General features: G+C 37.2%; 1 protein-coding gene and 1 long non-coding RNA gene across 2 annotated transcripts in view; one reads left to right on the top strand and one right to left on the bottom strand.

Moving 5' to 3' along the window:
- The window catches only part of LOC136831991 (uncharacterized), a 25,840-nt gene extending 15,457 nt beyond the window's left edge, over window positions 1-10,383 (top strand). Inside the window, exons 4-13 of the mRNA XM_067092473.1 lie at window positions 1-31; window positions 667-806; window positions 2,191-2,316; window positions 3,474-3,548; window positions 3,993-4,103; window positions 4,855-4,952; window positions 6,445-7,127; window positions 8,461-8,669; window positions 8,945-9,183; window positions 9,386-10,383. The exon at window positions 1-31 is cut by the window's left edge and continues 117 nt beyond it. Of these exons, the coding sequence (XP_066948574.1) occupies window positions 1-31; window positions 667-806; window positions 2,191-2,316; window positions 3,474-3,548; window positions 3,993-4,103; window positions 4,855-4,952; window positions 6,445-7,127; window positions 8,461-8,669; window positions 8,945-9,183; window positions 9,386-9,652 (1,979 nt within the window). The 3' untranslated portion in view covers window positions 9,653-10,383. The remainder of the gene's footprint in view (window positions 32-666; window positions 807-2,190; window positions 2,317-3,473; window positions 3,549-3,992; window positions 4,104-4,854; window positions 4,953-6,444; window positions 7,128-8,460; window positions 8,670-8,944; window positions 9,184-9,385) is intronic.
- The window catches only part of LOC136832159 (uncharacterized), an 89,895-nt gene that overhangs the window by 65,936 nt on the left and 3,862 nt on the right, over window positions 1-20,097 (bottom strand). Inside the window, exons 2-3 of the long non-coding RNA XR_010851103.1 lie at window positions 17,175-17,296; window positions 14,578-14,702 (exon numbers count right to left, since the gene is read on the bottom strand). This is a non-coding gene — a long non-coding RNA (uncharacterized lncRNA). The remainder of the gene's footprint in view (window positions 1-14,577; window positions 14,703-17,174; window positions 17,297-20,097) is intronic.

Below are 20,097 nucleotides of genomic sequence, written 5' to 3' on the forward strand. Positions count from 1 at the left end.
TCTCCCCCCCGGCTGAGACATGCGCTTACAGGTATTGTATTCTGAAGTCTTTTGTTCAGTAGAAAGGTCAGTGGGAGATGGCAACGTAACGAGCCTATCCACCTCATGCCCATATGAAAGACGAGGAAAAGATAAGAGAGAAAAAGAATGGAAGTCAGTGAATGATTTTATTAGGGGTGGTAGAATGACTGATTAATGACACGAAAAGTGAAGTATACCTTAGTTTAACCAGACCACTGAGCTGAATAACAGCTCTCCCAGGGCTTGCCAGGGATTAAATTTATTTTACGTGGCTAAGAACCAGTTGGTTACCTAGCAACGGGACCTACAGCTTATTGAGGAATCCGAACCACATTATAGCGAGAAATGAATTTCTATCACCAGAAATAAATTCCTCTAATTCTTCATTGGCAGGCCGGAGACTCGAACTCGTGCCTAGCAGAGTGCTAACCGAGAAATCTACCGACTCGTCCAACGAGGAACTTAATGACATGAAACTTGACAGTCTTCCTGAACCCTACTAATCATCTTATTGATTTTTGCGCGCTAAATTCGACGAAAATAAAAGTTCATCTTTCTTTTCATCATCTTTTTCCTCTCAGGCGATCGTCAATTTTTCTCCCTTCCTTTAATCAGTGTTTCATCACGAGCAAATTATGTTTGCAGGATTCTGTTCGAGGACCTCGACTTCAAGCCCAACTTCCTGATGGAAGATTACGTGTGCCCGCAAGGCATCCCGGCCTTCACGATGGCTCATGCCTACGGCGTCTCGACACCGCTTTGCACGCCCCTTACCCATTATGAAGGTTAGCTACTATCTCTATTTCTTATCATTATCAAATCAATGTTTCACAATTATTGAGTAACTTACTCCTTCACAACTAATCCTGGATCTGCACCTGTATCCAAGTTCGTCACTAAATCTTTTAGCTGTCCACTTTTCTGTCCGCCCTCAAATCTTAAAACTACTGAGGCTAGAGGGCTGCAAATTGGTATGTTCATCATCCACCCTCCAATCATCAACCATATCAAAATGCCGTCATCTAGCCTCAGTCGTTTTTATTTTATTTAAGGTTAAAGTTAGACATAATCGTGCCTCTGGTAACAATATAGGAAAGGCCACCAGCGGGCGGTAGTTAAAGTTTCACGGGCCGCAGCTCATACAGCATTTTACCGAGACCGCCGAAAAATAGATATTTTTCGGTGGCCTTGAATTTATGCTATAGCGACTGTATAGAAAACTCGATTGCGCCGAAGAAACTTCGGCGCATTTTTCACTTGATAAACTTTTCACCAGCCCCGGTACCTTGTATTCACTACCACCAGCTAATATTGAAAACTTCAGCACCAACGATAGGTCTCTTTTTTTTTCACCACGTTATATACCTTCACCTGCTTTCCTTTCTTCGAATTTTCTCATCATTCAGTCTATCAAAATATGAAAAACCCAGGTAGGCATGACGCAGACTCCGCCTCTGCCGGTACCAAGTAAGCCTTTCACATGTTTAAACGAGGCAGATGCCATTTCAGAGGTAGGGTGTGCCTGGGGCGTGTCTAAGACCCAGTTTCACACCGAACGAATCGTCCTCCTGTCATCATATTTGCACAAAATTTTCACTTTCCCTTTTGTATCTGTCTCAGTACTATTGAGTCTACAGTCACAGCAAAAAAAAAAAAAAAACTAAAAACGTTATGGGAAGCATATATCATGCCTGGTAAATACTGGGCGACAGCATTTTGATAATTTTGCTGGCAGGCATGGTTCAGAGAAACCTAGAATGTTAACTATTTACTGGACGCGAACATGAAATACCTGAACTATTTTAACCTTACTAATGACATGGGACAAACTAAACAGTACCAAAAATCACGTTTGTTATGCCTGTTGTATCCAAACAGGAAGTTAACCCTCTAAAATAATTAAATGGTGCATTTATTTACAGTTTAAGTATTTCATTATAATTATCATTGTCAGTATTATTGTCCAACTAGCTGATGAAAAGAGTGACAGCTAGATGATATTGCAGACTAATGTGTAAATATATTAATACCAAGATAAGGCTTCCCACTTCCATCCTCTTTCCAATATTTACAACAAATATCTAAGGGCCTGTTATGTTTACAGCAATTTATGGGAAGATATGTTGATTCACAGGATATATACGTTACTTCAAATTTCATTTCCAACAGCCATCATAGAAGTGGACGAGGCGTATGACGGCCATTACGTTCTGATGCTGACGGACGTGACCACCCCATTCAAGTTCGAAATTAAAGTCACAGCTGTTCCATGCAGCGCCATCAATCACCATAAATGTAAGTCTTGCATTCCTCTATCATGAATGTCACGAAGGCGGTATGTTAGCAGTGACCTATTTAATAAATATTAAGAATAGTCCAGCTTCATCTACGGAGGATAACCGTGATTTTGTTGCAGCAAAATACTGTGGTAAGTTTTACTAGAAAGCAGAATTAAATCCTTTAAGGTTATTTTTTTTTGCATTGATTGCACCAAAGTCCTGGTAACGATGTTGATTCTACCGTTCTCACAAGTCTCATGAGAGGGGTGAAGCGCTTAGCATCCACGAGACTGATGGAGTACAGAGCTTTGAGATCACACATTAAATAACCTGAAATATTATGTCTTGCTCTCGTTGTGACGTCCTATTCCAGTTTTGTCCCATTTGGCCTTCCTATATTTTCTGCCTGCCCTCCAGTAACTGAAACTTTGGCTGCAATCTAACTGCATTAGTTCCATGTCAGTAAGAACAAGAGTAAGCGTTTATTATACAATATAAATATGTTAGCTATGCAGCATTATTTGCAAGCTTCTGTTTTGCTCCTGATTAGCCAAAGAATTTAAATTGTATCATCTGTTAAATAAAATTGTTTTTAAATTGAATTAAAATCTACTCAGGAAATTCGAATGATAACTGGCAGTAAAACGACAATAAACACAGGAAACTCAACTACTAACGGAATTAAAAATCCTGATTCCAACATCGGACTGGGTGATAATTTAAATAATGAAGTTTCTCCTAAAAATGGAGTCAGGTTTTAGCAGTTTTTTTAATCACTGCCAAATAAAGCTGATCGGGAATGTTTCGGGTCATATTTTGAATTGTGAGATTTCCGATCTTGTAAGACGATTTGAATTCTTAGAGTAAATGTTGTTTTTTTTCAATCATAACTTTTTGCCTGTTTCACTCATAGACTTATTAATTTGTGTAATGATAATGACAGTGATAAATTGCAATGTTTTCCTTTTGCTAATTCGAACATTTAGCAACCAGGTTCCTCTATTTGTCATATGCATTTCTGATGATAGCCTTAGATAACTTATTTGTACAAGGGCACTTCCCTTGAAGGGTCAGTTATTTACCACTTAATCATTTCCCGTTGTTGTTCTTCAATCGATAATATGTTTATCACAAATACTGTATTAATAATTGACACCAAACTTTGGTTTACAGCTCCAAACGTCTGTGGAATCAAGAACCCCGGTACATTCAGCGGAGTGGCAAGGAGGTCCTTCACTTCAGCATCACGTAAATCAAACTAGCTTTTAGTGCTTTTCATTTCTGTAAATCAATTATTAACAATGTAATAAATATTGATTCTTGTTTCCATATACATCAGTCAACAGGAATACATGCATATGGTAATTGTTAAAACCATGGAAACATGTTAAAATGACTTATTCTCAACCTAGAGACGACTCGATTTAACTCTTCGAAACTACCAAAAGAAGGGTTTAGAAAATACCACATTGATGTAGAAAAACAAGCCTTAAAAACGCCCCCGGTAAAAGTATTGAGACTATCTGGTCTATTTCTAATGGACCAGTTAATCTGTGAATAAGTTACATATCTAAGATTTAACAAGTACTTCAGCTCACATGAAGAATAAGTGGTACACTGAACCCCGACTCCATTTTTATTGTCATTTTCAGTCCTAAGCTTCCCCCCCTCAATTTCACTTCATCTTTCCAGGACTCAGAAGCGAAGCGGTGCCTGGAGCAACAGCTAGCAACGAAACGCTGCACATCACTAAGAAATCGCTCCTCAAGATGCTCCGGAAAGAGCACGACATATACTCAAAGAGTGAGTTTTCGTGTCGCACTGATATATATAAGAATCAAGCATTCATGCAGTCATTGTAAGAATGTACGTATTCACTATGAACTTTGTCGTTATTGGACCACAAGATTTTAATATGAACACAAGCTTCATTAAACTTTGGGTAATCATTATTGACGCAATCTCATTTAAAATATGAGTGTTCCATTTACACATAATGTTTAGAAATGTTTAGAATAGTCTTTAAGTTTTTTTTTTTTTTCAATTAGTCCCGATTAAATTGTGAAGTTTCCGTATCAGCGAAATCCATTAAACTACGAGTATTCACTTCACTGAAAGCCGAGTATCTTGAATAACACCATCTTCACTGAAATGTAAATGTACAGTATCAATCCAGTCTTTACAGGATTGAAAGACATACATTTCAATGCAGTCAATTTATACAGGGTTTTGACCTGAACAGACAAATTTTTAAAATTCCAAGAAGAGGCTACTAATGAGCTGACTAGCTGATGGCACAGAGGTGGCATAAACTTCAAAAGTATCCCTGAATATAATGTTATAAACTGTATTATCTTTGATATCAGCACTGCTTTCACTACCACCAGCTACTGTACAGTATTGCTTTCTTCCTCTTTCAGCTGTTTCAAACAAATACTTTCCCAAATGCATTTCCCAAAACCATTCAGTTTCTGTGTAAGGAAGACATACTACCCAAATGACCAGTCTAAACCATCCAATCATTCCAGTACTAAAGTAATCTGTGTTGCTACAGGTTTGGTACTGGGCCTTCAGGAGAAGAAGATTCGTGTGGATAAAGAGGAAGTTGCACCATATGGTATCGAAGCTGCTACTACCGAGTGGCCATGGATGGTAAGTGTGCCACACAGACGTGGTAGACTTTTGTCTTCTAAAAGGCAGTTTGGAGAAAGTAGTCTACAAAGGTATGAAACTGATGCATGCAGGCATGAAAAGCACTTCCATGAATAGACCTATCTTAGGTAATGATAGCTAGTGAATGAAGGAGTTCTATCCTGATAACTGCTCACTGTTTTGTGGTTATTTCATCAGTGTTGTTTTCTCAGAAATAATACATGTACAGTAGGTTTCTGTAAGAACTCTCATTTCGAAATTTGTTTGGTTAGTCGTGCTCCTGAAAAGTAAAACATATTTCTTCTTAGCCTACTATGTTTAAATTTCCAAATAGTCTGTCATAGAACCTGCACTCAACGGCTAACTATTCCTTTTGTATTTCTTAAGAGAAAAAGATCTTCATCATTTTTGGCACGATTGATCATGTTATAATTCTCATGTACGTAGATTTCAACCCAACTATGAACAAGATCACAAGCCATACTATTTTCTGCTTTACAACGGTATGTAGACTGCCCCAAAATCTAAAATAAGTTTTTCCTAAATGATTTCTGTATTCGTTTTTATCACGTTTGTCTGTGAATTAATAAATGTAATCTCACTGCCTTTTTCCAACTGAAAATATTCTGCTTTTTTCACAAACTTCCCATGCTAATGTTTTACACCTGGATTGTCACCAAAAAACAGACAAATGTCGAGATGATCAAAAATTATCTTTCGAATAAGAATGCCTTTAACCTGACGGATTTTCTACCTTCGTAGCTTCAAAACCTAGTTGGATTTCTACCACTCCTGTTATAGACTGATATTTTTGTCTGTAGAAAACTAGACAATTACAACCCAAGATCGACAATTTTTCAGTAGAAAACTAGGCAACTAAATTCCAAGTCTAGCTCTATCCTAAGTTATTCCAGGACAACTGCCTTCCTCTTCGATCAAAACATCTGAGATTATAATTTGTTTTTGCTTTGTGTCTGGTATTAAAATTCTCAGTCATAATACTATATACAACCAAACCCCGTTTTCAAGTATGTGAAATATAATGGAAAAGTCTTGAAATCAGTCAAACAACACATAAGCAAAATGATCATATACGTCACTTTTGATTTTACTCTTACTCTTCTAAACTGTTAGTAAGGTTATTTCTTTAGATGATCTTCAAACATATCACTTATAAAGTAAGTTACTGGCAATTTATGATGGTCTACCCTGAACCTTTGGATAGCAATTTTCTTGACTGATGTAAAATTGCATGAACAGAATTCAAATTTGCAAAGAAAATGGGATTTTAAGCAGCAGTTAAACTTCCTAATAATGTTCAGTTGAATCTACCTCAGCATACTCTGCCCTCATAGTTCAAAATTTTGTAAACAAATTGAGATAGCAAAGGAATACATTCTAAAACTCATGGCATTTACACTGTTTTAGTTAACGGCAATATCACTGCTATCCACACTTAATATCAATTATAGTATCTTTTCTTTTTCCACAGGCTATGGTGGAAATGACTACTGAGGCATATACACCAACAACTACCACTGAATCTACTTCGTCCTCAGGCCATGAGACAACAACATCAGGTGGCCACAGAATCGACAGCCTGAGCTCACCCTCATACAGCTACGGTTTTCGAATTGGAAGAAGACTTGTACATCGCCTTCTATCAGGACCAAAGAACAGGAGGTTTGATAGGCCTCAAAGTAGAACCTCTCTATGGAGGAGAAACCAAATGAAAAGTGGAATGAATCCAGGCAGAAGTGAGACAACTGATACTCATGGGTCAACTAATGTTCAGCAATCTTCCACTGGCCACAGCTCAAGCATTTACGTAAGTTCAACCACTGCACACAGCTTAACCACTGACCACAGCTCAAGTACTGACCACAGCGCAACCACTGACCATAGTGCAACCACTAGCCACAGTGGATCAACTGACCACAGTGCAACAACTGACCACAGTGTAACCACTGATCACAGCTCCAGTACTGACCACAGCGCAACCACTGATCACAGCTCCAGTACTGACCATAGCGTAACCACCGATCACAGCTCCAGCAGTGGAACTACAGACCACACTACAACAACAGATCACTCAAGCCATCCCATTTGTAACGGGGTCCTCGTAGATGAAAGCCATGTGATAACCCCAGCTTCATGTATCCTGCATTATACACCGTAAGTAGAACATTGGTATATCCTATACCAAAAACAGGTTGCATTTCAGATGAACTGTGGTATTCATTTGAACTGTTACTGTGACTGAAATTTAAAAAAAAATATTAAGATAAACTTTCATGGTTAGATTTCTATTCAACAATTTCAGTCGGGCTTTTATTTTACCTGTGTCTAGATAATTTCCCAGCACGTGAAAGGAATCTACGTCTTCACTCCGAGTTAGACCACAATTTGGTTCTTTTTCTTTGTATTTATGTTACATAAGGAAAAAAAAGCTCTTAATTAAAAATGGTATAATTCAATTGGAAATTATAACTTGCTATTTTATTCAAAGAACGCAATACATTTTTGTTTTTCGTTTTACTGGCTTCGCCATTTCTGTAATGATTCAGGTCATTGTAAATCATTAAGATCGTCAGCAACTCACATTCTGTGGGTCCTGGGTTCAAGGCTCGCTCAGGCCCTGATAGATTTTCACTGGTACACTACCTTACTGTTCTTATAATCTAGAGATGGGGTTGGAAGTTGGCAAGTTGGCACACAGGGTTGGCTGAGACATTAAACCTCTAGGCACCGATCTGTTCCTTGCCTATGCTGCTTAGTAGCAACCTTTGATTCAAGTTTGGTCTGACCCCTGGCACTGGATCCTTTGGTTTTTCAGTACTAAGATCAGCATTGACCTTTAAACTAGAACTGGAAAACAATCGCATTCCTAAACATGTAAACTAATTGAAAATCAATATACCTCTAATTTTTATAATTTGAATAAGGGAGTAATCGTTGACTGATTGACTGGTTGACTGACTGAGATGAATAAATGGCGGCACAATGCCAACGGTCATCGACACAAGTGACTATTATGAACATACTAATGGATATCTTCTCAATGGCAATATATACAGATCTTGACTGAGCTTCATAAGAAAATGTAAAAGTACTTCTGTTTAGTTATTCTTTTACCTGATATATCTAGATGCAGTTATCTTAGGTCAAGACTGCTTTGTCTTGTCACTGATTAATCCTTAAGCATTTGTATTCCCTTCATTTACGTGTCACATACATTGTTGGTGCCTGCTCCAATTGAATACTGCACAATCTTTACAACAGTGATCATAATATTTCTTTTCAATCCTGTCTCCTTTCTTCTTAATAAGATGATAACAATCTTTAGTGGGAGAGGCCGGCGGGTTTGAAACACCTATGAAATTTCAGATGAGAGCTTATTCATTTCGACCATGACGACCCGTTCAGTAGGAGTCTCAGCTTATGAATCAGATTTATAAGAAATGTAACGTTTAAAACTAATCAGTCTGTCTCTTTCCTCCCAATGCAGTGAGTACCACAGTCATTTTAAGGTGACGTTTGGCGGCAGCAGTAGTCACGCAAGGGCGACAACCACTCCCATATCAGTGCTTGTTGCCAAGGTCTACCTTCCAGTCCTCTACACACCCACTAATTTCAAGGAGGACATGGCTGTTCTGGCGCTCGCAGAACCAGTCCATTTCTCCTCAGAAATCAGACCCCTTTGCCTGCCCACAGACCGTAAGTTTCAACGGTTATTTTCATTTTATTCAATCAAAACGGAAAAGTCTTGGAGAACTAAGTTCTCTGTTCTCTTCCATCTCCTGGAATTTACTCATCTAAAATTAAAATACAGATTAAGTCCGGCTGCCAAGGAATCAAACCGAGAACGTTTACCAGTTCACACTAATCCACCAATGCCAATAACACTGAATCTTTTAAACTGAATGCAGTTCTAACCTGCATTTGTCCAGGAGGCTTAGCTCAATCTAAATCCTTCTCTCTTGTCCCAACAGACAACGTCTTCAAGGACGAAAGCGGCATCGTCATGGGGCGGAAAGGAAGCAAATTCGTGAATGACGACGGGAGCATCATCTACGCTCCAGTGGAACTGCACGAGGGAGGCACTTGCAACTCGATGATATATGAATTAGCTCAACTCATCAACACTGTCTACCCAACCAAGGATGCTTATCAGATCAACACCGACAGCTATGTATGCGCGGGCACGGAGGCTTTTGATCCCTTCTGTGCTGTGAGTAGTGACGCTTCTGTTGTTCTTTACTTTCGATGTAAATTAACCAGATATTTGGTCTTTTCTTTGCTGTAGTGAATAAGCCATTTTGTCTTTATATACACATGGATATGTGAACATAACAGTTTAATCATTTCATCATAAATCGTTTTATTTTGTCTCTAGTTTATGAATAAATTTCTCTCGCTTGTTTGCCCTTCAGCTGGACGATGGATCAGTACTTGCCAGAAAAGATCAAACAGGAGCATACATTCTGTCGGGTATATCACTGCCCATCAACAGCTGTCAAATTTACCCCTACAACATCTACACCAAGATCGAACCGAACTCTCAGTTCCTGAACATGGCCATGAGTTCGGAGGGCGAGATGGAAATCATCCACGTACTTGAGAAGGAGCTGGCCGATGCCGAGGCGGAGGCGCTGAAGGCGGCCGCGGCAGCATCCGGTGGTGGACACGGCAAAAAGTAATAGAATGGAGAGAGAAGTCTGTCGTGGGTGCGTTCTTTTTATCTCTTCACCGGTGATGCCCAGGCTCGTTTTCTGTCACCTTTCACCATCTCGCACCGAAACCACGTCAGTGCTGTTGCGACATCTTATCAGTAATTTCAAGTCACTTTTTAGCCAATAGGAAAATAATAATGAGTTCTCGCTACATCAGAGTTGTGACACGATCGTAAAAAGTGCTTGAAATGTTTTCGTGTGACCCCAGACGATGTGTTAACTTACTCTTTTACGAGATACTTCTCTCCCCTTTTAACGGGTCCATGATGCAATCCTGGAAAGGCCAGTAAACTAACATTATGCAGGGTATTATCTAGATTAGTAACGCTGTGGTAAACAAAAACGATTTCTCGTCCGGGAAGGAAAATATTTTTATTTTCCAGTACATCTTCGCGCAAATTTTAGATGCACTTCTGATAAAAATGAAATCTGGGCTTACCTTTGCTATAACTAAATTCCTAATAGAATGTTTCTTGTTAAAAAGATAGAATATTTCAATAAGCATATATGTGCCTTGTGACTACTTCTGAATGTTAGTTTGTGTTGTTCCTTACTGAGCATAGTGCTTGGAATGGTATCCATTTTGTTAGTAGTTTTAAGTTTATTTATTTCTTATATTGTTACGTTATGTTTTCTGTTATTACCTATGCAACCTAAAACTGCCTTTATTATTTAATATATCTGATTAAAATAAAGACACTGAAAGTAAAATAGTCTTTATTTTCTGCACATATATATATATTTATATATATATATATATATATATATATATATATATATATATATATATATATATATATATATTTATATATATATATATATATATATATATACATATATATATATACATTTATATATATGCTCGTATATATATATACGCGAATCCCACAGGAAAATGACAGGCAGAAGTTCAGTGCCAAGCGCTTTCACGTTTATTAACGCATCGTCTGGGCACAAATGAGCCAGATGAAGAGAAGGTTACAAAATAAACAAAAAAGAACAAGAATACCAGATGGTCAACAGTCAAAGGGTAATAAACAGAAAGATAATCCAGGATAATCCTGGATCAAGTAGTCACAAACTCAAACCAAACCTAAAACCATACAAAAGACCTAACAAGATCTAAAAGTAAAAATACAAAAGATTTAATTGCCAAAATAAACAAGATCCAAAATCCGGGATCATGTATAAAATTGAATAAGAGATACGGAATCTTACATTCAAATTGCATGTATAAAACTGAATATTAATTTTGTTTATACTTATCAAAAACTTTTTTTAATTATGAAGGCATCAATTTAAACAAACCAAGACTAAATTTATAACACAGACTTGAAAAACAAGATTCAATGATATTCCTTTTTAACTGGATCACTCCAGGGAATAGGATGATCCAAATCTCTCATATGTACGAATAATGTAGTCATATCTGGCCAGTTCTCAAGAATACTGGTGTTGTTTGATTCGTTGTGAAAGAGATTTTCCATATATTTCATCACACTTTTTACAAGGAATTTCATAGATGCAGCCAGAAACATCTCTGGGAGAATTTTTATCATATAAACTATAAAATTGCTGATATAAAAACTATATAGGAACTAAAAACCTTTCATCATTGCCGCATTTGTTATTATTTTTTTATAGTTAAATAAAATGTTTTCCCTTTCGGCCCTTGGGTATTTAAGTTTCAAAGCAACCATAAATAGTTTTGATCTCAGCATCAATGAACTCCTTTTACATTTAGCAAAAGAGTCTGCTCATATACACTGTTTTAAACATATATATATATATTTTTATATCTGACTTTCCATATATATATATATATATATATATATATAATATATATATATATATATATATATATATATATATATATATATATATATATATATATATATATACAGTCCTAGGAATGGTTTCACAGTACAATGGCATCCCTTCAGGTTTTTTCAGTCCTTTTACCTCTGCTCATATTCTCTTTTTCCATCTGACTTCCAAACCTTTTACATTGGCGAGGTTTTCCTCCTACTACACTTTTCAAACCTTTTTACTCTCAATTTCCCTTCCAGCACTAAATGACCTCATGGATCTCAGTGCTTGGCCTTTGGCCTAAATCTTATATTTCATTCATTTATTAGTGAAGTCCTCTGGCATCAGATTTGACCAATACCTGTATCGGTCACCACCACTGAATGCCAGAAGTCATCTGCCCACAAGTTCCTGTAACCATTAGGTGCCTCCATACTACAGTGAAACGTCACAAACATACATCAGTAACTTACCACACATACATCACAAACAGGATGAATACAAGTTAGCAACATATTTTAGTCCTTGCTAGTACCTTGACCATGATTATCCAGCACTGACCAAAGATTCATTCTCCACTTACGGTCGTTGACCTGTTTTCAACCTGGTTGTTAAATGTATGCGATGGGCTGCAGACATATGTTTAGTGGACTCACTCCTACCGAGACTTGCAGCAGCTCTTAGAGGCCTGGTGTGAGTTGCATTTGGGTCATTATGTGAAGTAAAAAGCCAACAGGCTTCGTGTTTTCAACAATCAAGTCTTATGTAAGATGCCTCTTGTTCTCTTGCAAGTATAAATACATATTCAGTTGCGGGCTTATTTGCGATTTAAACAACAGGTTAGTCACCCACTCACTCTATCGGTTTTTCAGGAATAATTATGACGTTTTGCTGCTCCCATCAGACTCCTGGGGACTCACAAGTTTCATTAATGGTCACGGCACATGGTATTCATTCTTGTTCACCCATCTGATATTTTATGATTTACTTACATTTCTATCTGTTCATTTATCAGTTTGGTAATTTATTTTTTTTCTTTTCTGATAAGTGATCTCTTCTTTCTGTATTTCCTGTTACCTTCTGTTACTTCTTTCAAATGAACACCATATTCTTTGGAAGCTTGAATTTCAAGTCAAAGGCTCCCATGGGCCTGTTCCATACGAATAGGACATATCTTCTGAATAATAATAATAATGACAATAATATATATAAAACAATAACCAGCCATTCGAGTTATAGACCTGAAATTAAAAGTCTAGTTAAACTGATAATGAAAGAAATATTAAAATAGTTTGTGAAGTTTTAAATAATAACTAAACCCTTATTTTTGTGAAGTACAGAATACAAATCAACAATTCAAAAGTTATTTTTACTCTCTATTTTACATCAGTTTGAAGTGGAAAGCGTCGAAAAAAACGAACATTGAATTAAAACGCAGTTATTGTCCCTGATGTTTTTGCCACGAGGAAATAAGTACAGTTTAATCTCCTCATGCAGAAAGCGAGAAATATACATTTTTATTAAACTAACAAAACCGTCTATTTTGGTCACTTCCAAATTATATATATATATATATATATATATATATATATATATATATATATATATATATATATATATATATATTAAACTAACAAAACCGTATTTTGGTCATTTATATATATATATATGTATATATACACTATATATATATATATATATATATATATATACAGTATATATATATACATTTCTTTAAAAAATGATACGTCTTATATATTCATTACAATGTACACTGTATATCTTTCTTGAAAGATGATACACTTCATTACAAATGTTTTGGGATTTTCTTAATAACGGAAATGTGATTAAGTAAAAAAAAAATCAACAGATATTGGGTCTTTGGAGGTAAGTTTCCTTGGCAAAGTAAGTTTGGAGATAATACATAGCATATTCATAAGAACTTCTCCAGTGGTCAAGTAGTCACCAAATACTTCACAAGAAAAAGAATTCGTTATATCCATCGACGTTAGCTAACATCTCCATGTTTAAAGACGCATGTTAAACACGGAAGATGGTACAGTGATCATGACCAATATCCTTTGTGTTTTACGGATATTAAATCTTGAGAGAAATTAAAATTTATAATTATGAATAAACCTCAAATTATCAAACTGATTCCTTGAGAAGTCTTCCCAAATAATTAGTCTGCCTCCAGTAAATATCCCAGTTCATCAAACTGAAATCATGGCTTGCATGACTAGATCAGCTAGTAAGAAGGATACAACGACATGGACAAAATCGATAGCATGAAACCACAGAAGATGAAATTCTAAATCCCTTGGTAAGCTTAAGCTCAGGTTGCTACACTTGAATTCAAAGAATGTTTTTACATTACAACACTAAGAATATGCCTTGTCTCATAAGTGAGAGCAACTGATGTCACAGTTACACAGCTTCAACTCTGAAAGTTGTCACCCTTGTTGTTTTGCCAAACTTGACTGCAAGAGACTGCGGCAAATGAACCTAACTAAATTACGATACTGGGGCTTAATCTGAGGGCCCCATATTACTACCGTCATCAAGCTTTCATGTATCTAACACAACATATCTTGGATGCAAAGACCTAACCTGCAAGGCTGATTCGCCAGGCTGCAAGTGACCGCAGTCAATGTACCTAAGCCATGCCTTACATAGGGGTCCTTGACCTGAGTTGGGAGCTATATCTACCTAATTATTTCCGCAATTGTACCTCATAACCTACCTAAACTGTATAACTTTTAACCAGCATAAAACTCTATTACTTGACTAGGAAGTGCTACAGTCATCACGCCTGACTGAATTACCACAGACTGCCTGGATGGCAACTTGCTTCGTGACAACTCTGCAGGCAGCACACTGAGTACTACTGCACCTTTTAGCATCTTTGTAAATTTAGTTTTTGGCAGCGATGTTACCCCCGCCAAAAAAAAAAAAAAAAACGCTGAATCAGTGTACCTCTTGTGAACATGTGCAAGATTTCACGCATAAAACCCGGTTTTACATACCTCAACAATTACAAGTCAAATTATTACATCTGAGTACAAAATATGTTTTGGACTTACCTTCAACCACTTGGCCGACGTTTTGTTACTTCTGAGTTACCAACTGAATCACATAAAGTCCAATCGGGTTCCGTTCAAGTTGGACTGGGTAACAAGAGATACAGCGGAACATCAGCCCATTGCATCTGCAAGGAAAGACGTGACTATGAACGTTGTTGTTAACCAAACAGCTAGCAATGGTGCACGGATACTGAGGGGCACAGCAATAATAATTTTTCTAATCATTCCTAGGAATTTTTATTTGGTAACTTCTTCATGTTTCACAACCTCAACTGTCTTAAGCATTATCAGACTTAAAGCAAATCTCAAATTTCCACAGAAGATAAAGCGCATCTCATTTCCCAATCTCCTTTCATTGACGTCTCCGTGACTCACCGAATAAAAAGATAGCATCTGTTTATCACTGCGCATCTAATAACACCACTTACCTCTCTGATGGTTTCCAGAGTTTTCACCAAATATCATTATTGCTTTTAATTTAAATCTGTATGCTCATACCTACGTAAATGCCTCCTTACTTTCATACATGAATTAACTTCCAGTTTTAATATTTATAAGAAAAACAACTTTGAATTATATTGCTCGAATCTGTCTGACATTAGTATCGAATTGTCCAATGTGGATGACAATAGGTTGACCGATTTTATAATTAGGCAGCCAAGCCAAGTACTGGGCCATTTTCGGCCACTAAGAGCTTAAGGAAGTGGAAAGAGGGAGTTGGGGTGGGTGGACAGCGAGAGAAGAAGATCTAGGGAAAAAAACTGGGTGATACTGGCAGAAAACCCCACAGTTGCTTTAAGAAGTACTAGTCACAGGTGTTGGACAACAAGCTTGAAGGAAGGATGCGCGAATTGAAGTAGAGTAAAAGGGCCGCAAGGATGCTGCAAGCACCCTTTAGTAATGGCTACAGTGCACCACGTGACGTGCACTGACAGCAATATCCCCCCCTACGGATGGGGGATTAACAAAAGAAAATAATATATGATTACATATACCTGAAGCACAGTTCCCATATTTGGTGCACTCATCGCCGTTCGGAGCGATCAAGAGCACCAAAATTTACTGTCTGCTTTCCATAAAAGCTTTACCCTTAGTTTCACGACAGCCAGTTGTGGATAAATTTAATGTCTCCTCTTCCTTACTGCACTTGTACAAGAAGATAAAATCCATTTGCTATGTTCAGCATACCACAAACCCTTCAGTGCTTGAAAACTCCTGATTGCTAAAGAAACAAGTAAAAAATGCGCCGAAGTTTCTTCGGAGCAATCGAGTTTTCTCTACAGCGTATAATCAAGGCCACCCAAAATAGATCTCTTTCAGTGGTCTCGGTATAATGCTGTATGAGCAACAGCCCATGAAACTTTAACCACGGCCGGTGGTGGCCTGTCCTATATCGTTGCCAGAAGCACGATTATGGCTAACTTTAACCTTAAATAAAATAAAAACTACCGAGGCTAGAGGGCTGCAATTTGGTATGTTTGGTGAATGGAGTGTGGATGATGAACATACCAATTTGCAGCCCTCTAGCCTCAGTAGTTTTTAAGTTCTCAGGGCGGACAGAAAAAGTGCGGATGGACAGACAAAGCCGGCACATTAGTTTTCTTTTACAGAAAACTAAAATGGAGCAAGCTTTATACATACATACTCAGGTCATTTCTGCCGACGCGAAGAGAGCATTAGTTAGTGGGTAGATTTCCAAACTCTCCAAACTGAATTTATGCAGCCACAGCACTTAAATCACAGTATTAAATTAAAATACCATCATAATGGAGTTTCGCTAACGATATCACAGAGTTCAACTAATGCAACCACAGGATACAATTAATGCAATCACATATAACAGTTTTTATTGTGTGTTTGTGTGAGAAGAACTTTGTTTGCATATATAAGTATGTTTGTTTAACTAGTTTTGACAACTATGCTTGCTCTTGATATAATCAAGACGTGAGACTGTGAATCAAATGTACAGGGTACAATGCAGAAAAGATCCCTGAGACTTTTTGTCCATTTATACTGTCTGTTTACACAGAAGTTATTTCTTTCGAAACAAAAGGAAAATATCCCATTTGTTTCATAATTAGTTCATTCGAACTCCGAAATCCCAAAAAACAAATAGAAAAAAAAAGAAATTTAAACCCAGCCGGTGGTCGTCTGCTATAATGTTGATCCATCAGTAAAAGCTTTCACGGCACCGTTCATTTTTAATCCCCGGAAATCCGGAGGTTTCTTGTACGCAAACAAAGGGCAAAATATTTCACGGGCGTCATGCACCCATTCATGCGCGAATACCGGTGGAGGTCTGGCTTACATATTCAGGGCTGAGTGATTTGAGCAAGAATTCCGACAGAAAAATAGAAAGGCAAGCTTGAATTTTCATGATTGTGTAACTTTGGTACTGCCCGGATGTTATTACTTGGAAATTCTATTTTATTTTTTTAAGTTCCCACAATGAATTCCTGAGAGATTTACACCTTTTTTCCGTGCTTTTTCTTGTAAATCTGGGATTACGTTTTCAAACCCGAGATGAAAAGCATTTCTAAAACAAAGAATTTTGAACAATGCAATTGGCATCGACACTCTCAACACTACTTACTTACCACTTACTTTTGCTTTCACGACGAAAACGTCACGATGATCATAATTACTGAAATTCTCTGTGTCATGTGTCCATCGTCACAAACGGTATAGGAACCATCTGTTATTTAATGCACATCGGTATCTGTAACAATAAACAAGGAAATGAAAAAAATTTCTGGATCAAGAATCTTAAACAGGGTATTATTTAACAACAACTGATGAAAAATCTACTACAGATATAAAAGTTTTTACAAATAACTGTTACAGAACAGACAGACAAACCAAAAAAAAATATAACCTCCTTAGCGGAGGTATAAAAAAGCTCATTAGTGCGGCCATAAGTCTGCATTCAATCAAATGCCTTCTTGTATACTTATGTTCTATGGGAATGTTCTCAAAATAATTTTCAGGTATAGCATTACGCTACCTTTGGATTAATTCGGGTCCTTAAATCCTGAGAATTTCAGTTAGTGTGCATTTTTTTAAAAGGAACCTCTGTCCTTTTCCCTCAAAAACATCCCCTAAGTTTGATTTCTTGCATTGTTAATTTTGATTCTATTAAAAGCGATCAATGCACTCGGATACCGAAAGAAATCTTAAACGAACTTAATATTCTATTAACGATATTTTGGTTTTTAAAAGGAACTTGCTCGCATGTCATTTGCTCTCCAAACCATCCAGAATCTTTGGTAATTTATGGTAGAATTTATGAGAAACAAAATTCTCGAAAAAAAAACTTCGTATAACAAAATGAGAGATTTACCCTTATCTCATTATCATCACTTTTAGTATCAGTATTGCTACAATTATCAGAGCACAGTCTTACCAGTTGTTTTCCCGTTATCTTGAAATGTTGGGAATGATTTATATTCCTGCAATAATTAGTTTCGACACTGAAATATTCCTGATCATTAGTTCCATGAACTGAATTGAATTGAATTGATATAGAATTTAGGTCAAAGGCCAAGAACTGGGACCTATGAGGTCATTCAGCACTGAAACAGAAATTGACAGTAAAAGGTTTGAAAGGTGTAACAGGAGGAAAACCTCGCAGTTGCACTATAAAGCAATTGTTAGAAGAGGATGGAAAGTAAGATGGAAAAAAGAGAATATGAAAGGTGGTACAGTAAAAGGAACGAAAGGGATTGCAGCTAGGGGCCGAAGGCACGCTGCAAAGAACCTCAAGTAATGCCTACAGTGCACCGCATGAGGTGCACTGACCGCACTACCCTCCATACGGAGATTAGTTCTACGAAATGCAGGACTGTCCATAAAACATTCTTAACGTTTCTGTTATCGTTATCAGATATCTCATCATAAGCAGTTCACTTTCTGATCGTTACGTTCTTATTCTCAATTGACCGTTGTTCTTCTGGCTTACTAACAAAGTCTAATTTCATTCAGCAAAATCCTGCTTTGCGACGACGAAACAGAACCTTTCAGAACGGTCCAAATCTGACGAGGCTGATAGGAAAAAGAAATTGACATCATTCCCATCTTCATCAAACTCGGAACTTGACAAAGAAATAAAACACACATCAAGATCCCCAAGTTTTCATTAAACTGTTATCCCATTCTTTCGCGCGTACGTTTTTGGAAGGCGTAGTTAGATCATCTGTTCAACAGATCGTTACTTTAAACACACACACACAGGCTCCTTCAATCTGAGGGCTTCGTAACACCCTCCAGGCCACCAGTTCCAACATCGACACTTTGCAATTATGCTTAAGTATTTCAATTCTCTTCGTTTTTCAGTTTTCCCTTGTCCTACAATTTCCCCTCTTTCAAGAAGTGGGTCGATCTCTTATAAATGCCATTAGTCTCACTTATCTTTCCCTTTCTTGTTTTGCCGGGGGCCCGAAGCAGATTAAGCCATTGGCATTTCCGTCCCCAATCAATAACTAACAATGATATTATGTAAACATAAGCATTATTGCTTTACGCAGTCACTGCCAGTGGCTCTAGTTGCAAGTGCTGTTGCGTTCTTGCCACTTTTTAAGAACCATCTCTTGTTTAGGAGTTTTGCTATAATTGCAAAGTCCCAAGTTTTATATTTTTTACAGAATTTCCTCCTCTGCCTTATGCTTGTTATTAAATTATATGAATTATTAAATTATATATAAATAAAAATATATAAAATCAAAAGCAAGAAGACAATAATGGGTATATATATATATATATATATATATATATATATATATATATATATAATATATATAATGGGTATATATATATATATATATATATATATATATATATATATATATATATATACATTATTGTCTTCTTGCTTTTGAAATCAATTTTTTTCTGATTATGCCGAATGACATCATGATAGTGGGAAATTCTAGTACCATCCAAGTCGATATGGGAAGACCACAGGCAAGACCTTTTCGTTTATTCGTACATTGTCTCTTGACCGAGACATTTTGCTTATGCCAAACGTCACACGCAAAATTCGGATACGAAAGCAGAGGCGGGATTGATGGAAGAGAAAGAGCAGAGAAGGGAGGGAGCAGTATAACTTGACTTAAGCCTCCTAAATCCTCTTCTCTCAGCTCCTCGAGTTGCACCGCTAATCCCTAAATGGTAATCTCCTTGAGGTGCTCCTTGGGGAAGGACAAGCACCGCTGCCATAAACCGGATTGGGGGCCTCTTACAGAGCACGACGACCTGGGACAAATTCGCCTATTTATCTATGAATAATGTATCTCTTATTTCTTCGGTCTATTTCTAACAACGCTTGGCCTCTCACTTCTTTACTACTGTTCAGCCTTCGTGGGTGATTGGTTCATTCCCTCTTTCTTTATTAGGAGCAGGTAACATGCTCACTACCTCAGCAAAATGCAACGCTGGCTGGGTCTGGTGGGTACCAAATGGAGTCAAACACAAAACGCCAGCTGTTCTTGCAGCAAAAGCCCTACGGACCGGGGAATGTGACTA

The sequence above is a fragment of the Macrobrachium rosenbergii genome, chromosome 49 (assembly GCF_040412425.1).
Source record: "Macrobrachium rosenbergii isolate ZJJX-2024 chromosome 49, ASM4041242v1, whole genome shotgun sequence".
Lineage (NCBI taxonomy): Eukaryota > Metazoa > Arthropoda > Malacostraca > Decapoda > Palaemonidae > Macrobrachium > Macrobrachium rosenbergii.